We start from the raw sequence: 20,075 nt of genomic DNA on the forward strand, positions 1-20,075 counted from the left end.
GTTTGTTTTACTCCATGTGTAACTCTGTGTCATTGTATGTGTCGAACTGCTTTGCTTTATCTTGGCCAGGTCGCAATTGTAAATGAGAACTTGTTCTCAACTTGCCTACCTGGTTAAATAAAAATAAAAACAGCTTGATTTGACTTCTGCATCATATTTCATCACTTCAATGTTTGTTCGGGGTAATACAACAAATGTATTTGCTTTAGAAATTGGAAAAACCCACACACCTACCAAAGAGAATACATAGGTTTGAAAATTCTGTCCATCTACTCGTTTACTTTTAATTTGTCTGCTTTCCACGGGGACGTGCTGCGCGCAACCGTCAGGTTCGAATCAGGTTGAGAAGACTTCTCCCCGCGGAAGTGACGGCGATGGCGGCTCGCAGTTCGATTCCGGATTTGCTGTGAACTGCAAGCAGTTTTCATGGTGACTGTTTGACTTTTGTTAGTTTTCAGACATTATTTTTCTTCAAATACCACAGATCAAATAAGAGTATTGTTTCCTGTTTTCAAATTTCGAAGGACGAAAGTTGTTAGTTAATGTTCTCCACGGTTCAAGGTGGTCACCCTACCGAGCTAGCTGCTAGCTTAGCTTGTCGGCGAGACGAGCTGCGTGGTATATTCTGACTCTAGCTAGCCAGTCGGTAGCCCACTCACTGACCAAATTGCTATTGGATAGCAAACGTCGTGCAAGAGTCTACTTTTGTTTTAAGTCTTGTTTCTATAGTAAACATTCTGCTACACAATGTCAATGCATTCAAATCTATGAGAGTTGTGCAGCAAGCGTGCAGAGGCACTCACACGTTTGCTCGATCTACTCTTGTTAATTTGGACGTGTTTGGTTCGTTTTTGAGCGGTTGTTGAGGTTGTAGGGACGGATTCCAATTCGACAATTTGGACCCTAGCCTGAACCACATTGGTAAATTTAGCTGAGCGGGTTAACTTGTAGCACCTTCGACCTCCTGTTCCTGTGTGGGTCCTTGTGTGGTCGCCGACATGCTGAAGACCCGTCAGTGTCTACTTGGCATCCGCACTTTCCTAGGTGTAACGTCCAGAATGTGGGGATTCATCTTGTACATTCTCAGGAAGCACCTACGCACGGTGAGTATTTTTTTGAAAAATAGCCAAACCAACTGCTCTTGTTTGTTTGCACATTTGTTTACATTGTCTGGGGTAAGTCGTGTGTGTGTGTGGGACAGACAGACATGACATTTAAATTCATTGGTTACTGCTGTCATGGCCCTGTCACAAACCTAAAACAAAACTAACCTCCATCTCACAGTTTACAAACATGCTTCCACTTCCCTATGGGCACATGGCCCTTATCAGAGCCATAGATAAGAATGGCACTTGGTGGAAAGTCTTGACAGGTAATGTGCTTCCGGTGGGACGGTAGGATTCCGTTGAAATAAAAAGACACAACCTTTGTAATGGACTCACACAAATCCTTTTCATTCTGACAATCGAATGCCACTGCTCTCACATGTTTCTGGGTTACTTTTGTAGCCCTATACTGTAGTGTAGTGTGATGTGAGTGTTAGGAGGACAAAGGAAGGCTCTTGTCCGACTGAGGTCTTGCATGCCCTTGATATATGGGACCCACAAGACTCTGGTCACGTTTGCTGATGCCCCAAATATAAACTTGACATTTGAGGTGTCAAAGGCTCCACCTGTCCACCAAATAATGCACACAGTCTGGTTGGGTGGAGAATATGGTTTGTTTATTATATACTGTCTGTAAACTTGATGCCACATTATCAAAGGATTTTGTTTCTGACTTTGTTTCACAGCAACAGAGAGCGAGAGGGGAGTGCTGGTATTACATTTAAGTATGTTGTAGTTTAGGCAAGCTCCAGTGTTTACCGCATGTATTGTATTACCTAACAGTGATACATAATCACTCAGGGCCTAGTCAGTGGGATGCGGACAGTGTTTGGAACATTTCAAGTCGAAATGCTGTATATGAATAAAATAACAATTTGTTTCAAAACGTAGCAACCTATTTCTTCCTGAACAATCCGTCATGTTGTGCGCCCAAAATATGCTGGAGAAAGACTGCCTAGGCTTGGAATTCTCAGTTTGGGAATTCTCTGGAGTATATTACAGGTTTTCCCACTCCCAGCTACCAATGTGATTATGCCTAGGTGTCTAGCTAAACCAGGTTGCCCGTTCATACAATAGAGACCCTAATATGCTGTAGCTATATAGGCTAGGCTTAGACCAGGGTTCTCAGACCATGTTCCCGGAGAGCTACCCTGCTGTAGGTTTTCGCTCCAACCCCAGTTGTAACTAACCCGATTCAGCTTGTCAACAAGTTTATCAAACACATGCACATACAGACACTAATACGCACAGTATTTTTATTGTATTGTTTATCATTGTATTTCAAATTTGTGACTGTCCTTATCGATTGTTGTTTTGTTACTTGTAATGCTTTGTGGGCCCCAGGAAAAGAAGCTGATGCAAAAGCTAATTGGGATACAAATAAGCTAATTATTAGAATTTGGTATGCTAAATTAGGGTTACAATGAACCTAGTGGACGGTAGCTGTCATCACTACAATTGGATTATGGAGCATAAACGCATGCATATGCTACCAGTCCTTAATCAGATGTGTGCTAGACATATAAGCCAGTTGCATCATAATCTTCAAGACAGATAACACTATGACATAAATGCATCTTCCAGAGGAGTGGAGGGCTATAGAGGGTTTCTGGGAGGGTTATATCCAGACAATACCCAAGGGCAGTGGTATTAACTTTTCAGCAGGGACCCCATTTTTCTTACCCCTCCCCCAGACATTCTGGCTACCCCAAATGACACAATGTTAAAATCTGTAAATTTGGATTTTTACATCAACAATCTTCTATTCATTACATTTTCATCTCTGAGAACCAATACATTCATTTACTCAATAAAATTGTATTCCCCCCCCAAAAAAATATTCAATATATAATTCTCAATGTTTGTATATTGTCCCATAAAATAACATGTACTCTTAATTTTTGGTTCCCCCCAAAAAAGTTAAAGTGCAATTCCCCCACGACTCCGACTTTGAATACCACTCACTGCCCTAGGGGGTACAGAATGTGGGGCTGTGGGTTCCCCCATGGCATCCACCAGCTGTTCATGAACAGGCTATCCCTAGGCCGGGCCAAGCGCCACAGGGCATGTATCAAAGATCTGGCAGTGGGTGTCATCTAAGGGTTTTGGACAAAACAACCTGGCAGCCGCAGACAGTCACCCTGCAGGTCTCCCTTTTCACTTGGCCCCCTATTCCTAGCCCTTATGGAGAACAGAGGCAAAAAAAGCTGTCTACTCTGTTTAGGGGGAAAAAGGAGGGAACAATGAATGAATGGAGTGGGGAAAATCGGTGTGTCTAAATCTGATATGGCTCCCTCTCCTCTGGGATCCTTACCAACTGGTCTGTCATGTGCCCTGACAGGTGTAAGCACAGATCTAATTAGTGCTGAGACCTAAAGGAAGTAGAGGAACGCACTATAAACCTTTGAAATGCTCCCAAGGATAGCAGTAGCCGTGGAGGCCTAGGTCTAGTCTGACCATGCGCTTTTGTTTGTGGACATGGGAATAATGTTGCCACGGATACGTAGACATAGGCCTACATTTTCCATAACCACACTTTCCCCCAATTAGGCTTTCCCATGTAGGGAGCAGACAATGGAATAATGAGGGTTTTAATAAATCGGTTTGTAATAAATTTAGCAATATTTTTTTTTTTTCTTTAATTAAAATTGTATTTCTGTACCATTTCCAAGACAGGAGTAACTCAACTTTGCCCACTGTTCTGCCTTCAAATTCATGCAATTTATGCTCACAAATGTAACAAACACTAGTGTCTTTGAGTGACTCTCTTTGGCTGAGTTGAACAAGTATGTTTAATCTCTCTCATTCTGTTTCAGGTAATCCAGTACCAGACGGTGCGGTATGACACTTTACCACTGTCCCCCATCTCCAGAAATAGACTTAGTGAGTACTGCTGTCGCTCTGTCATCCTTTCTGACCCACTCTGCCATTCCTCGATCCCAGAAAACTGGACCCTGCCCTGTTGATCATTATGTATAAACTATAGAATGAATAAACACACTGACTTGACCTCATAATGCCTCTGCCCTTTGCTATAGCTTCCTCAACTTTCATTTTGGTTTCAGCTGGTCTACTGCATCTACACATTAGTTGCCAGAGTCCAGTTGTCTTTATTTAGTAAAGTCCTTGTTCAGTAATGCCTCCAAAGAAAGAGCTTTGTGTTACTTCAGTTACTTTCAGTTATTTTTTGTTTTATTGATAACTATGATTAAGACAAACAGGAAAAAACATGATCACAAAACACAAAACTAAATGCAATGAAACAGCAACAGATACAATCTCTACAAAGCAGCTAGTACAGCAAAGTGGTGGGCATATAATTGTATACATCTTCAGAGACAACATACTGTATGTGCGTGAAACACAGGTGCTTGCTGGGACCTAGGAGTTCTGACTACTACTGTTTTATTGCTTGTCTCAAAGGACAACAGGGGAACCATACTTACACAAATGTGGATCCGCAGTTCTGTAAATCCATTATTAAAGCATTAATCAGAAATCGCTTCACCATTTCCTGGTTGCGAAAATTTGAATTGTTAGCCTAATTTCAATTTGTAACAAAAGAAGCAATTGTAGATTATCGTTGTACCATTTAAAACACTGAAATACATTTTCAATAACCAAAAATGTTTGTTTGAAGCTGGTGTACAAAACTGAAAGTAAAAGATGCAAAACCTAAATTTAAGAACAGGAAGCATAGAAATAGGGAACATAGAACATATCTACCACTTCTTACACTTGCTTTCAATGAGGACAGATCTATAACTGTGAATTGGTCAAGTCCCCCGAAAGTTACATGTTGCAGCTTTCATTTCAGTTCCTCTAAGGCTGAAGAGTATGAACGCAACCCCAGTCTCTTCCAAGGGATTTTCCATAGCACAGACTGGCTTTGCTATCTCTTATCGCATTAACCCGATACCTTTTATTGAAGCATGTGGGCGCTTGAAACAGCTAGCATAGTGCAAAACATGTGAATGCATTGACACAAAATAACTTTTTTGTCACTTGTGTAAGATGGTAAAATCATCAGTATTATTGACCCATCTGTCATGTTCTTTATGGTGTTATAGGTTAGATATAAAGCAAGGTGTGTGTATGTAATAAGTCAGCCTTGGACAAGTAAGCCTTGTCTGAGCCAGTGGCCCATATTCTCGTTCCCTTTCTCTTGTTTCTGTACCATGAGGTGAGGCAGCTTGATGTACAAGTACACAACCTGGTGAACAGGACACTAGACTGTCGCAGGGCCTTATCCCCAATCCATCTCCTTATTGCTGAGTGCCAAGCAGAGAGGCGTCCGGTCCCATATTTTGAGTCTTTGTTATGACTCGACCAGGAGCGAACCCCCGCACTCTAACCGCAAGGGGGGGGTGGGGGGTGTGTTGAACATGTAATAAGCAGGTGTATGTGTTTGTTTGGCCCTTTAGATGCAGTGAAGAGGAAGATTCTGGTGCTGGATCTAGATGAGACACTGATCCACTCTCACCACGACGGGGTCCTCAGACCCACAGTGAGACCCGGCACACCACCAGACTTCATCCTCAAGGTAAACGCGCACACAAGCACACAGTGAATTTGGGGGGTAGTCATATCAGGACTTGAACGTGTGACCATCTGGTCCAGAGACAAGCATGCTGCGCATTAGGGATTTAAAGATTCACCCAATGTGCAATGCGATTTAAATGTTACGAATCGTCGGTTCACTAACAGTTTTTGCTCAACTTTTTCGGACGAGTCTCTCAGTCCTTGCTGCTAAAAATCATCCCCACAGCATGATGCTGCCACCACCATGCTTTACCGTAGGGATTATGCCAGGTTTGTGACGCTTGTCATTCAGGCCAAAGAGTTCAATCTTGGTTTCATCAGACCAGAGAATGTTGTTTCTCATGGTCAGAGTCCTTTCGATGCCTTTTGGCAAACTAGAAGCGGGCTGTCATGTGCCTTTTTACTGAGGAGTGTCTTCTGTCTGGTCACTCTACCATAAAGGCCTGATTGGTGGAGTGCTTCAGAGATGGTAATCCTACTGGAAGGTTCTCCCATCTCCACAGAGGAACTCTGGAGCTAAGACTGACCACCCTGACCAAGACCCTTCTCCCCCGATTGCTTTGTTTGGCCGGCGGCCAGCTCTAGGAAGAGTCTTGGTGGTTCCAAACTTCTTACATTTAAGAATGATGGAGGCCACTGTGTTCTTGGGGACCTTCAATGCTGCAAACACATTTTTGGTACCCTTCCCCAGATTTGTGCCTTGACACAATCCTGTCTTGGAGGTCTACGGACATTTCCTTCGACCCCATGGCTTGGTTTTTGTTCTGACATGCACTGTCAACTGTGGGACCTTATATAGACAGACGGGTGTGTGCCTTTCCAAATCATGTCCAATCAATTGAATTTACCACAGGTGGACTTCAATTTGTAGGAACATGTCAAGGATGATAAATGGAAGCAGGATGCACCTGAGCTCAATTTTGAGTCTCATAGCAAAGGGTCTAAATACTTTTTTAAATAAGACATTTCTGTTTTATTTATCATTTTGCTAAAATTTATGTTTTCTCTTTGTCATTATGTGGTATTGTGTGTAGATTGAGGATTTTTATTTAATCAATTTAAGAATTGTAATGCAACAAAATGTGGAAAAATGGAAGGGGTCTGAATACTTTCCGAATGCACTGTATATGGCCATTTCTTTACATATGCTGAGTATAGTTGATAGTTTAATAACGAGGACTGCAATCACTTTTGTGAGTCACACTGCGTGGTTGTAGCAGGAGGAAAAGAGAAGCTCACTTCGTTAACTTCCAAACTGTCAAAACCATTTCATTTTGAGACTGGGGTGAAGTCAAAAGTTCTGCAAGAGCTGTTTTCCCAGCTATTATGAGAATTGTTGTGCGTTGACTGCTTGTCAGCATGCATGTTTCCCTCACTCCCTATGACACTTGTAACATGAATGTGGTTCGAGAGGAATATTATCTTGCAGAGAACCCACAACAACAAGCCAACTAGGTAAATACATCAACTGTTCTACTATGGGGTTGTCTGATTTATTCTATTCATTACTCATTTTGTTTGCAGAGAAAGTAAATGTGGGCTGTTCTAGCATCTTTAAAGTGCGCCTCGGCAGAAATATTTTTTCCCGTGTTCCATATTGTGGCAGCCCACACCTAAAAGGACTGCAGTGAAAACACTTATCTTTCCTGTATCATATTGGAGGTCATGCATCTAGATACGTGTTGCACCCGTTTCCCCTCTCTCTCTCTCTCTCTCTCTCGCAGGTAGTCATTGACAAGCACCCTGTCAGATTCTTTGTACATAAAAGGCCGCACGTTGACTTCTTTTTAGAAGTGGTAAGTAAAAATGTTGTCCTTGTGAACTGTGAGTTCTATTTTGTATGTCATTGTCAACAATGCTGTGCTCTGTTTGACCAGTTCTTTGACTGTAAATGATGGCGTGAGCCTAACATGTATCCTTCGCTGTGTGTGTGACCCCGCTCCCCAGGTCAGCCAGTGGTATGAGCTGGTAGTATTCACGGCCAGTATGGAGATCTATGGCTCGGCAGTGGCAGACAAGCTGGACAACAACAGGAACATCCTGAAACGCAGATACTACAGACAGGTATCACTCTCCCCTATCATCTGAACACAACTGATTTATGTCTATCCACATCTTTGTGAAAACTGTACTCTATCAGTGACCTCATTCTCATTTATTTACGATCTGCTTACATCTTCTATGTCTTCTTCCTGTGTCTGCAGCATTGCACGTTGGATCTAGGTAGTTATATTAAAGACCTGTCTGTTGTACACAAAGACCTGTCTAGTATCGTCATCCTGGACAACTCGCCTGGAGCTTACCGGAGTCATCCAGGTGAGGTTATACACATATGCGTGCACGCACACACACACACTCACACAACACAAATGTATGCATACTTTGTGATGAGATGTTTATGTACAGTTGAAGTTGGAAGTTTACATACACCTTAGCCAAATACATTTACACTCAGTTTCACAATTCCTGACATTTAATCCTCGTAAAAATCCATGTCTTAGGTCAGTTAAGATCACCACTTTATTTTAAGAATGTGAAATGTCAGAATAATAGTAGTGATTTTATTTCCCAGTGGGTCAGCAGATTATAAACACTCAATTAGTATTTGGTAGTATTGCCTTTAAATTGTTGAACTTGGATCAAACATTTTGGGGAGCCTTCCACAAGCTTCCTACAATAAGTTGGGTGAATTTTGGCCCATTCCTCCTGACAGAGCTGGTGTAACTTAGTCAGGTTTGTAGGCCTCCTTGCTCGCACACGCTTTTTCAGTTCTGCCCACAAATGTTCTATAGGATTGAGGTCAGGGCTTTGTGATGGCCACTCCAATACATTGACTTTGTTGTCCTTAAGCCATTTTGCCACAACTTTGGAAGTATGCTTGGGGTCATTGTCCATTTGGAAGACCCATTTGCGACCAAGCTTTAACTTCCTGACTGATGCCTTGAGATGTTGCTTCAATATATCCACATAATTTTCCAACCTCATGATGCCATCTATTTTGTGTAGTGCACCAGTCCCTCCTGCAGCAAAGCACCCCCACAACATGATGCTGCCACCCCCATTCTTCACGGTTGGGATGGTGTTATTCGGGCTTGCAAGCCTCCTCCTTTTTCCTCCAAACATAATGATGGTCATTATGGCCAAACAGTTCTATTTTTGTTTCATCAGACCAGAGGACATTTCTCCAAAAAGTATGATCTTTGTCCCCATGTGCAGTTGCAAACCGTAGTCTGGTTTTTTTATGGCAGTTTTGGAGCAGTGGCTTCTTCCTTGCTGAGCAGCCTTTCAGATTGTCGATATAGGACTTGTTTTACTTTGGATATAGATACTTTTGTACCTGTTTCCTCCAGCATCTTTACAGAGTCTTTTGCTGTTGTTCTGGGATTGATTTGCACTTTTCGCACCAAAGTACGTTCATCTCTAGGAGACAGGACACGTTTCTTTCCTGAGCGGTATGACGGCTACGTGGTCCCATGGTATTTATACTTGCGTACTATTGTTTGTACAGATTAAGCTTTTTTTTCTGGAATTTTCCGAGCTGTTTAAAGGCACAGTCAACTTATTGTATGTAAATGTTTGACCCACTGGAATTGTGATACTTTGAAATAATCTGTCTGAAAACAATTGTTGGAAAAATTACTTACCATGCACAAAGTAGATGTCCTAACTGATTTGCCAAAACTATAGTTTGTTAACAAGAAATGTGTGGAGTGGTTGAAAAACAAGTTTTAATGACTCCAACATAAGTGTATGTAAACTTCCGACTTCAACTGTACATCATTCTAGGTCATATCCGCCTAGGTGAGCTTGTTTTAAATGTCAAGATGTTGTCAAACCAGTTGCTGTCCGCTTGGTGGGTGTGAGTGGAAGGTTGCCAAGCAGCTCTTACACGTTTTTAAGCGAACAAACCACACACCAATTCAAACATTGCCGTTTTCTATAGAAACCGTGATTAGCCTTGTGACAGACTTGTGAGAATCAAGGTAAGTTGGCAGCTACCAAGGAGCAACCACCTGTACCCTATTAATAAAAGTAATGTTTTGTTGATTTTTCAACAGCAGATCATTTTGTACTCACCTGGTTTTACACACCAATTATTAGGTTTCACAACTCTCCTACTATCCTTATTTTGGTTTTGAATGTCTGTATTTGCCTTCCAGACAATGCAATACCTATCAAGTCTTGGTTCAGCGACCCTAGTGACACAGCACTCCTTAACCTGCTGCCTATGCTAGATGCACTTAGGTGAGTATTTAAGGTATTCAGATGGATGGATGAGGCTCCTGCACTGTAGCAGTGTTTTTCCAGTTACCTGGTGGCATGAGAAATCCATAACCCTTACAACTGTCTGCTAGGTTCACCGCTGACATCCGATCCGTCCTCAGTCGAAACCTCCACCAGCACCGGCTCTGGTGATTGGCTGATTCTGCGGGGAGGGTCTCGCTGATTGGCTCTTTTTATACCCCTTCCCCCTACCTGCTCCTCCGTTACCACGCAATGGACCTTTCACTCCTCTCAGAAAAGGACCGAGGAGAGAAGGGTTAAAGCAGAACATCCAACAAGGAATGACCGGAGCAAGATCTGGAGAGCCAGCAAATGACTGGGGGGGAAGCCAGCTTTTTTCTTTTTCTTGTATGATTTTTGAAAAAAACTAAATGGAGTCTCTCTGCCTTAGTTCCTAATACTGACTCTGTGTAAGTACGCATGGGGCTGAGTCTTTTTGTACATGAATTGGGAGAATGCTCACGTTTGTTCGTCATGCTAAACTTTTGACGTTACAAAATAATAGGGACAGCAAGGCAATGAACTAGACAAGTTTCCATCCTTTTTTTCTTACATGTCATTAGTCTGGACTGCACCTCTAACGACGCCTGTTATTTTACTCTCTCTTTCTCAACTTGGTACTGGACCTTACTTCTGTTAAGATGGCCAAGAGGAACCGGACGACAGGATTAGATGGAGGATGATAGTTTTGATTGGGGGAATATAGGCCCTGTCAATCAACCAGGGTAATTCATGTGTCGGGGGTACCAATGAGTGAGTTATGACAAGTAATTTTACGCAATGAAGATTTGCTACACAACACAGACCTCTCTGGATGAAGTATAAAGCAGTCTATTTTTTATTTTTTTAAATCAAATGACTGTTGGTTAGACATGATCATTTATCTCAAGCTTGTTCCTCCAAAACCCATTGTAGGATGTAAGGCTGGACTGAAGAACTTATGAAAGAAAATAATGGTTAAAAAATATATTTACATTTCTCATCTTTCAGTTACCATGACATAGACATCTCCATTATTGAAAATATTATACCTGATACATCATTTCAATTTGGGTTTTGCACTTAATTTCTGCATTTTTACTTGGTTTTGTATTTGAAGCAGAATGAGCAGCCCTTTTGATTGTTTCCTGTTCCCCTGACTGTATTGGTTCCATTGTCTGCTCCTGTCTTTTCAATGCCATTTGAACAATTTCAGTCTTGTCAAGACTGCATCTTTTTGGCTCAGTCCCCAGGTCTGTGTTACTAATAAAACACTTGTCAGTATTGACCACTTATCTGGCTCTCCTTTGTAACTTAAACAGAATCACAGTGCTCTCAAAAAGCATCCCAGCTGTGGTGTTTTGTCTGCTTGTATTTTGTGGGAATGTATGACAGAATGCTCAGGAAAGGGGGACCAGTTTTAAATTGAGACAGAAATTTCATAAATTGACAAGTAATGGTGATATTCTGTTTCTCAATAAGATCCACTGCCAAATCTTACACTTGGCTGCCCTCATGTGGTAAGATGAGTAACTGCATCATGATCTCCATTCCCCATCATTGTCTCCGCTGCTTGACATGGGGACTACCTGTTGACATAGCAGGTGTATTCATATCCAGGTTGGCCACTGAAGGGCCACCACACTGGTTTCCATATTTTCATTTTAATCAAAGATTGATTTGAACCTTAGTAACCAGTCAGGGAGTTGACTCGCTGGTTGTGACAGGGTAATCAATTAACTGCCAGGGAGAAAAAAACTAGCTTTGCTAGGAGCCTGGAATTTGTGATGTAGGGCGTATTAAGGTACCTTTGAAAACGGGTCATAAACAGATCATATTGTTTTATGGAACTGGTATACCCTTTATAGTTTACCTTTTCAAATGCTTTGACTACACTACTTGTAAGGATACTGTGACGATTGTGGGGCGGCGTTGGGGCCAGTAACTGAATGGTTGCTAGAACAAATCCCTGAGCTGACGAGGTAAAACTCTTGTCGTTCTGCCCCTGAACAAGGCAGGTAACCGACTGTTCCTAGGCCGTCATTGTAAATACGAATTTGTTCTTAACTGAGGGGGGGGAAGTAACATCAACAGCAGCCACCTCAGCTGACCTATGACTCCCAAGCATGTGACCACTTGTGCAACTGCCCAATCAAACTGATACTGACACCCACCTTGAAGTGTGATTAGAGGATTGGAGGAATTATTAGTCCCACAATTTACTTCCAGGTCTGCACTATAAACACAATTAAATTCAGCCATCGATTTAGTAGTCTCTGTTGAATTTGCTGCTGGCTACACTCAATAACACGCCACGGAAAGTGCAGTGATGGGTCATATGACAACTGCCTCATCACAACCGGTTGGTCAAAATAAAGTAGTTCCGTTGAAAATCAGTTTTTTATTAAAAAAATATATTTTGCAACAAAACTATGAAAACAAAATGATTGCTAATTTGTTAAATAATCCTTACATTTCGATTAATTGCTGAATATTACTAAATATTTAATTCAGCGTTCAAACTTTCACAACTCATTTTAATGAGGCCGTGCGACGGATGCCGCGTTCACAACAACTGGGAACTTGGATATATCTGACTTCAGTCTATTCACGACAAATCGGGAACTCCGCTTCTTTCTAGAGCTCCGAATTCCCGACCTAAATATCACTGATGTAATGATTTGACACCGATTTTTTCATAGTTCCAAGTTGTCTTGAAAGCACCATGAGCGTAGCCTAAACTATTTAGCTAATTCGACGTGCAGACCTCTCTTGCGCTTGTTGTTATTGTATCCTTCCGCTGCAGTCGTACTAGGAAAGAATCCGAGCAAAACAGCAGTCTTGACCTGTGTTCCATCGAATTGTTACTTGAGGATATCTCAGATCGACACCCTGTCATTCGTTTGACAATGAAGTTCCAATACAAAGAGGAACATCCATTTGAAAAGAGACGGTCTGAGGGCGAGAAAATAAGGAAGAAGTATCCGGACAGGGTGCCTGTAAGTAGCTAGCTAAACTCCCATAGCCTAACGTTGTTTTTTTCTACCCAAAAGTCAATAGGGAAACATTTGGATATTAAAGCTAGTATTGATATTAGTAATCCCAATTAGATAACGTTAACGTGATAACCGCTCAAGCCATGTCATGTTTGGTTTTGGTGTATTATCATAACGACGCCAAAGCAGGGCAGTTGTATTAGTTTACTAGCTAGCTATCGCGTTAGCGTTTGTATGTGGGTTGGCAACAACAAATGGCTTCTTATGGGCCTACCGTGTTCGTCGCAGTTAGGCATAATTCTATTCAATATTGAATTAGATTTTATTTTTTACTAGCTAGCATTCTGTCAACATGCTTGCTGTTAATCCATGGCGTCAGACACAGTATTTCATAAGACGGGTAGCTAGTTTAACATCCTTACAAAACAATAAGAGCTAATGGCTAACTTGCTACCAAGCTTATGTCAAAATTAAACATGACATCTAATATTCAATGTTTTTAATGAGTTTCTAGGTTTACAGTTTAAGGTAGTTTGTGTTGAAAGAATAGTAGCCCACACCCCCCTCGCACACAGTGTGCGTGTGCCCCCCCCCCCCCCCTCGCACACCGTGTGCCTCCCCCCCCCTCGCACACCGTGTGCCCCCCCCCCCCCCCCCCCCTCGCACACCGTGTGCCTCCCCCCCCCCCTCGCACACCGTGTGCCTCCCCCCCCCCCCTCGCACACCGTGTGCTTCCCCCCCCCCCCCCTCGCACACCGTGTGCCTTCCCCCCCCTCGCACACCGTGTGCCGCTCGCCCCCCCGTGTTTGGCCGACCGGGTAGGCCATCAAATATAAGAATTTGTTCTTAACGGACTTGCCTAGTTAAATAAAGGTTACACACCACACCTCCCCCCCCCCCCCTCGCACACCGTGTGCCTCCCCCCCCCCCCCTCGCACACCGTGTGCCTTCCCCCCCCCCCTCGCACACCGTGTGCCTCCCCCCCCCCCCCTCGCACACCGTGTGCCTCCCCCCCCCCCTCGCACATCGTGTGCCCCCCCCCCCCCCCCCCCCCTCGCACACCGTGTGCCTTCCCCCCCCCTCGCACACCGTGTGCCGCTCGCCCCCCGTGTTTGGCCGACCGGGTAGGCCATCAAATATAAGAATTTGTTCTTAACGGACTTGCCACACGGTGTGCGAGGGGGGGGGAGGCACACCGTGTGCCTTCCCCCCCCCCCCCCCCCCCACACCGTGTGCCCCCCCCCCCCCCCCTCGCACACCGTGTGCTTCCCCCCCCCCTCGCACACCGTGTGCCTTCCCCCCCCTCGCACACCGTGTGCCGCTCGCCCCCCGTGTTTGGCCGACCGGGTAGGCCATCAAATATAAGAATTTGTTCTTAACGGACTTGCCTAGTTAAATAAAGGTTACACACCACACTGACCAAACAGTTATTTTGTTGGCATTTACGTATGTCCCCATTGCCAGTAAAACATAACCAAAACCTATTTATTTCGCTTACTTGCTGTGCTGTTTTGCTGTTCATTTGTTTGGTAGTTTCATTCTCAACCAGGATTTCTATGAAACGCTGTTTGGGTCTTTGCGTGTCAAATAACACTATTTGACCAATCGGGACCTGAATATGACTGCATGTCACATAATAATTAACGTGTTCATAACATTTTTACGTAGTTATTACACATTGATTACACTCACTAGTATTTCATATGTCGCAACGATTCATCGATACGTATGCTATGATGCTGGTAAAGTTGTCTCGCGCACCTACAGTTAGCTAGCTAACTATATAGCTGGGTATCATCTAAAACAGCCCTAATTTACAACACAATACTTATTTGTCAATGTTGGTCGAACCCAGCTATGTGAAGCTAGCCGCAAAAAGGATGAACTCCACAATAGTGGACTTTGCGGGTAGCCTTCAAAATAAAAGTTTGTCATTGACAGTGATGCAAATGAATACCAATAGTATAATTTTGCCATAATTGAATACATCATGCTAAACGAGGTTGTAATGTTATATAAAATCAACAAAATATAATAATTTGTTAATTTGGCAAATCTGTTGAAATCACACTGGATGTATTATACTTTAGAATTGCATTGGTGGTGTACTTCACTGTACAGCCTTGCCTATGGATTGTGGATCAATGACATGGTGGGCTATCAGTCTACTCAGTGACACCCAGAGACATTAGCTCTTATTGTGGGACTCAAACAACTGAATTGAGACACTTCCAGAGGGAAAACAATACTGCGTGGATGTTTTGCAGTCTGATAACTCTGAGGAGGACATTGGGAAAAAAATATATTGGGTATTGAGTAGACGTATACCCAATATCATTGATCCCCAATCCTTAGGTAAAGCAAAACAGTTCCATATGAATGTCATTACACACAATAGGCTGACTGGGGAGGTGATTTCACAGTCACAGGCCCGCAATAGGAGCTACAACGCTAATATTTGCGTAAACTCTTCACAGTTGTGTTGTGTGGGTGTCATCGAGTAGACTGATACCCAATTTAATTGCAACCTTGTTTAACATTATGCATTCTAAATATGGCATGATCCCACCAATTTTAACCTTCTGCATCACTTTCAGAGGTACTTTGATTTTGAAGGCAAACCACAAATTCCACTATTGTGTATTATCTTTATTGTGGCTAGCTTCACAACTCAACCCTGTCGGGTTGACATGCAAAGACCCAAACGGCTTTCGATAGTATGTACAGTGGGGCAAAAAAGTATTTAGTCAGCCACAAATTGTGCAAGTTCTCCCACTTAAAAAGATGAGAGGTCTGTAATTTTCATCATAGGTACACTTCAACTATGACAGACAAAATTAGAAAATTGTAGGATTTTTAATGAATTTATTTTCAAATTATGGTGGAAATTAAGTATTTGGTCAATAACAAAAGTTTATCTCAATACTTTGTTATATACCCTTTGTTGGCAATGACAGAGGTCAAACGTTTTCTGTAAGTCTACACAAGGTTTTCACACACTGTTGCTGGAATTGTGGCCCATTCCTCCATGCAGATCTCCTTTAGAACAGTGATGTTTTGGGGCTGTTGCCGGGCAACACGGACTTTCAACTCCCTCCAAATAATTTCTATGGGGTTGAGATCTGGAGACTGGCTAGGCCCCTCCAGGACCTTGAAATGCTTCTTACGAAGCCACTCCTTCATTGCCCGGGCGGTGTGTTTGGGATCATTGTCATGCTGAAAGACCCAGCCACGTTTCATCTTCAATGCCCTTGCTGATGGAAGAAGGTTTTCACTCAAAATCTCACGATACATGGCCCCATTCATTCTTTCCTTTACACGGATCAGTCGTACTGGTCCCTTTGCAGAAAAACAGCCCCAAAGCATGATGTTTCCACCACCATGCTTCACAGTAGGTATGGTGTTCTTTGGATGCAAATCAACATTCTTTGTCCTCCAAACACGACGAGTTGAGTTCTTACCAAAAAGTTATATTTTGGTTTCATCTGATCATATGACATTCTCCCAATCTTCTTCTGGATCATCCAAATGCTCTCTAGCAAACTTCAGACGGGCCTGGACATGTCCCCCTGCTTAAGCCAGTACATGTTTGGCACTGCAGGATTAGAGTCCCTGGCGGCGTAGTGTGTTACTGATGATAGGCTTTGTTACTTTGGTCCCAGCTCTGCAGGTCATTCACTAGGTCCCCCCGTGTGGTTCTGGGATTGTTGCTCACCGATCTTGTGATCATTTTGACCCCACAGGGTGAGATCTTGCGTGGAGCCCCAGATCGAGGGAGATTATCAGTGGTCTTGTATGTCTTCCATTTCCTAATAATTGCTCCCACAGTTGATTTCTTCAAACCAAGCTGCTTACCTATTGCAGATTCAGTCTTCCCAGCCTGGTGCAACTTTGTTTCTGGTGTCCTTTGACAGCTCTTTGGTCTTGGTGTGACTGTTTGAGGTTGTGGACAGGTGTCTTTTATACTGATAACAAGTTCAAACAGGTGCCATTAATACAGGTAACGAGTGGAGGACAGAGGAGCATCTTAAAGAAGAAGTTACAGGTCCGTGAGAGCTAGAAATCTTGCTTCTTTGTAGGTGACCAAATACTTATTTTCCACCATAATTTGCAAATAAATTCATAAAAAATCCTACAATGTGATTTTCTGGATTTTTTTTCTTATTTTGTCTGTCATAGTTGAAGTGTACTTACGATGAAAATTACATGCCTCATCTTTAAGTGGGAGAACTTTCACAATTGGTGGCTGACTAAATACTTTTTTGCCCCACTGTATGTTGGTAAGCTAATAGCAGTGATGCTATTACTGTGTAACTATGGTAGTGCAACATCTGAAAAATAGGGCACTTGGTAGTGTGTACCCAAAGCCAACATCAACCACGACAGGGAACGGTTGATTGTCAAGGGCAATTAATTCCACCATCTTGGCGTTAATGGATTTCACATTTAAGTTGTCTAGCTGAAAATGTCTTACTCTTTCAAATGACTGCTCGGTCCACACAGCAGACATTGTGGGCTAGGTTAGGAATTCTGTGTTGGACGTGTAAGGCACAATTTTACGTGGCGTCAATACATCAATACATACGTCTTATATCAGCTTTGACATCGGTTTTGCACATCGCCGTTAATCTAGACATTGGGCCGATACCAATGTTGTCGTTTTTCTGGCCTTAGAGCACAGGGAAGTATTCTTTCTCTGTGAGATTTGGTTTCATTTCTACTCCCCACTCAAAATTTCTGTCCTGTCAGCTTCACATAGCAGTGGAATCTAAATGGAGAAGTAGCAAGTGAGCCAAAGCCAAAAGGTACCAAGGTTTCTGAAAATCACCTCGCACCGTAAGGTATCGCAGGTTTCCGATCCCCTTTACCTTGAAATGTGACACAAAGAAGCTTGAATTGTGCAAGCGTATTCAAGTTAATTATGAATGTAAAAGTTATTCATGTAAAAAGTATGGCTCTTTTTTTGACCGTGTCAGCAAACTTCACATTGTTGGATACATAGCCACACAATATTTAGGCCTATACTGATTGCTTTTGTTCTTTTTATTTGAGGTAATTGTGGAAAAAGCCCCCAAAGCAAGGATAGGAGATTTGGACAAGAAGAAATACCTTGTGCCCTCCGACCTCACGGGTAACTTGAACTATTATAACAGTGCCACCCATGTATCAAACTCATACCATTCTTTTCAGAACTGTAATTGTTCAATTCCTCTACCTTTACTACAGTGGGCCAGTTCTACTTCCTCATCCGAAAACGAATCCACCTGCGGGCAGAAGACGCCTTATTCTTCTTTGTAAACAACGTCATTCCACCCACTTCCGCCACCATGGGCCTGCTATACCAGGTATGATAGATATTTTTTTACATTCTCACTTTTCTGCTGCTTGTTCCTGTGGAGATTGGGATGCAATTCCCCTACCTCTGTTTTGTCAGCTCACACTAACACCTCTATCTCTCTCGCTCTCTTTCAGGAGCACCATGAAGAGGACTTTTTCCTCTACATTGCCTACAGTGATGAGAGTGTCTATGGAGACAACCATACAGAAATTTGAACCTCCTCCCTTCCTCAACCAAGCCCCCCCCCCCCCCACACCACACCCTGTGTCTATTGAAATGCTGTATCCAGCTCAGCAGCCTGGAGTTCCCGGAGCAAAGATGTCAGATGCACTTTCACTCCCCCTCCTGTTATCCCTTTGTTTTTACCCCTTTAGTACTATTCCAACAGTGTGAATTTTATTTGCCTCCAGGTCTTCGAGAGAGGGATTTCATTTGAATGGTCCCGTAAGCCAGTTTTCATAGTGCTTTGATCATGCTGAAACCGAGAACAGATGCCATTTTGAAACGACTGTTAGAATTAGGCAATGTTACCAGTTATTCTAAAGATGAGGGTTAAGAAAGGAGGTAGCCTTTGGATCTACCGTGATTAAATTCGGCTCCATTTGGCAATGAAAAAATGTAATGTGTTTTATTAATGTCGTAGTGCTGGTAAGATACTTTGAAGACGTAGTGTATTTGACATCTGACTGGAGTAGAATAGAATTCGAACTGAACAATCATCCCCCCTCTCTGCTTTGTGGTTAAAAACATATATTATTTAGATTATTATGATTATTGTACTTTATTTTTTGATTTCTGAGGTATTGTAAAGCAATTTTTTTGTTTCCTTTTTTAAAAGTTGGAACTCGTTATACAGCTGCGTTACTGGCGTCTCCACTCATGATCATACATGATAAAATGTGACGACAAGCGAACTCTTGTTTCCTGTCTGTTCTTAACTGTGGGTCTTAATTTTTCTGCTGTATGTGAACATATTGAAATGGTTTCCGCGACCATAGTCTTGAGAGAGAGCCTGAATAAAGAACATACATTTATTTTCTTCCGTTCACACCTGCGCTTTCAAATTATTATTATTAGCTTTCAAAATGGAAACCTTTTGATCGCTGCATTGATCACACCACAGACTGCACTCACTGTGGAGATGACCAATCCCACCATCACATAGCTCAGCATGAGCTGTAAGGGAGGAAAAAGACAGGTCACAATACCCTGCTCAGATGTTACATGCATCAACCAGTGGTTGTGTACTACATCATCAAATGACAAATTGCTATAACATGTTAGCTGATACGTAAAATACCTATTAAGGGGTTGTAAGATCTGGCAGGCGTCAGGAACGCCTGGGCAGAGGAATGCGCCCAGAAATTAGCATCCATACGTAATTTATAGAGGTCTATGTCTGGGTCAAATCAAGGCTGGTCCAGACCAGACTAAATCTGAACCAAACCTAGAAGTCTATGATTGGTTCAGACTACACGAAAGACGTCCCAAAAGCATCAGCGTCGGTCCATGCTTACTGAGGTGTAGCCTGTGTTGCCTGAAATATATTTTTTTACGAATGCCCATCTATGTGGTAAACCTACCGTTTGTAAACACCCCCCAAAAAAGACTTCCAAAATAATTCGGCTTGTGCTTACTGGGGTGTAGCCAACCCCGTCGGCCGCAATGGAACGTTATGAACGCCCATCCATGTGATAGGCCATTGCATTGGCTTTATTAGTCCTGTTTCCAATGACTAATCAATTTGCCTATTTAAATTGTGAATATCAGCTACCCAACTTTATCAGGAGTTATCGCGAGCCAGGCCTATTTACAACGTGTTTACACAGC

At 42.7% G+C, this 20,075-nt stretch overlaps 2 protein-coding genes across 2 annotated transcripts; both read left to right on the forward strand.

The window, feature by feature from the left end:
* Window positions 1-338: 338 nt before the first annotated feature.
* LOC139416143 (CTD nuclear envelope phosphatase 1A-like) lies at window positions 339-11,199 on the forward strand. The gene is made up of 8 exons (XM_071164470.1): window positions 339-1,103; window positions 3,923-3,989; window positions 5,531-5,649; window positions 7,373-7,444; window positions 7,596-7,712; window positions 7,853-7,964; window positions 9,809-9,893; window positions 10,004-11,199. Exons 1-8 carry the CDS (start codon window positions 999-1,001, stop codon window positions 10,062-10,064), a joined length of 738 nt encoding a protein of 245 aa, XP_071020571.1. The 5' UTR covers window positions 339-998; the 3' UTR covers window positions 10,065-11,199.
* Window positions 11,200-12,247: 1,048 nt separating this feature from the next.
* On the forward strand, window positions 12,248-19,159 carry LOC139416144 (gamma-aminobutyric acid receptor-associated protein-like). The gene is made up of 4 exons (XM_071164471.1): window positions 12,248-12,910; window positions 17,960-18,038; window positions 18,134-18,252; window positions 18,380-19,159. The coding sequence occupies exons 1-4, from the start codon at window positions 12,821-12,823 to the stop codon at window positions 18,458-18,460; spliced, it is 369 nt and encodes a 122-aa protein (XP_071020572.1). The 5' UTR covers window positions 12,248-12,820; the 3' UTR covers window positions 18,461-19,159.
* The last annotated feature ends 916 nt before the right edge of the window (window positions 19,160-20,075 follow it).

The sequence above is a fragment of the Oncorhynchus clarkii genome, chromosome 9, assembly GCF_045791955.1.
Source record: "Oncorhynchus clarkii lewisi isolate Uvic-CL-2024 chromosome 9, UVic_Ocla_1.0, whole genome shotgun sequence".
NCBI classification, from domain to species: Eukaryota; Metazoa; Chordata; class Actinopteri; order Salmoniformes; family Salmonidae; genus Oncorhynchus; species Oncorhynchus clarkii.

Bases quoted from the DNA above. Each gene is read 5' to 3' on its own strand.
- LOC139416144 (XM_071164471.1), top strand. From the start codon at position 12,821: ATGAAGTTCCAATACAAAGAGGAACATCCATTTGAAAAGAGACGGTCT. The intron at 12,911-17,959 runs GTAAGTAGCTAG...TTTTTATTTGAG, and splicing joins AGTATCCGGACAGGGTGCCT to GTAATTGTGGAAAAAGCCCC. The intron at 18,039-18,133 runs GTAACTTGAACT...CCTTTACTACAG, and splicing joins TGTGCCCTCCGACCTCACGG to TGGGCCAGTTCTACTTCCTC.
- LOC139416143 (XM_071164470.1), top strand. From the start codon at position 999: ATGCTGAAGACCCGTCAGTGTCTACTTGGCATCCGCACTTTCCTAGGT. The intron at 1,104-3,922 runs GTGAGTATTTTT...ATTCTGTTTCAG, and splicing joins TCAGGAAGCACCTACGCACG to GTAATCCAGTACCAGACGGT. The intron at 7,713-7,852 runs GTATCACTCTCC...CTGTGTCTGCAG, and splicing joins AACGCAGATACTACAGACAG to CATTGCACGTTGGATCTAGG.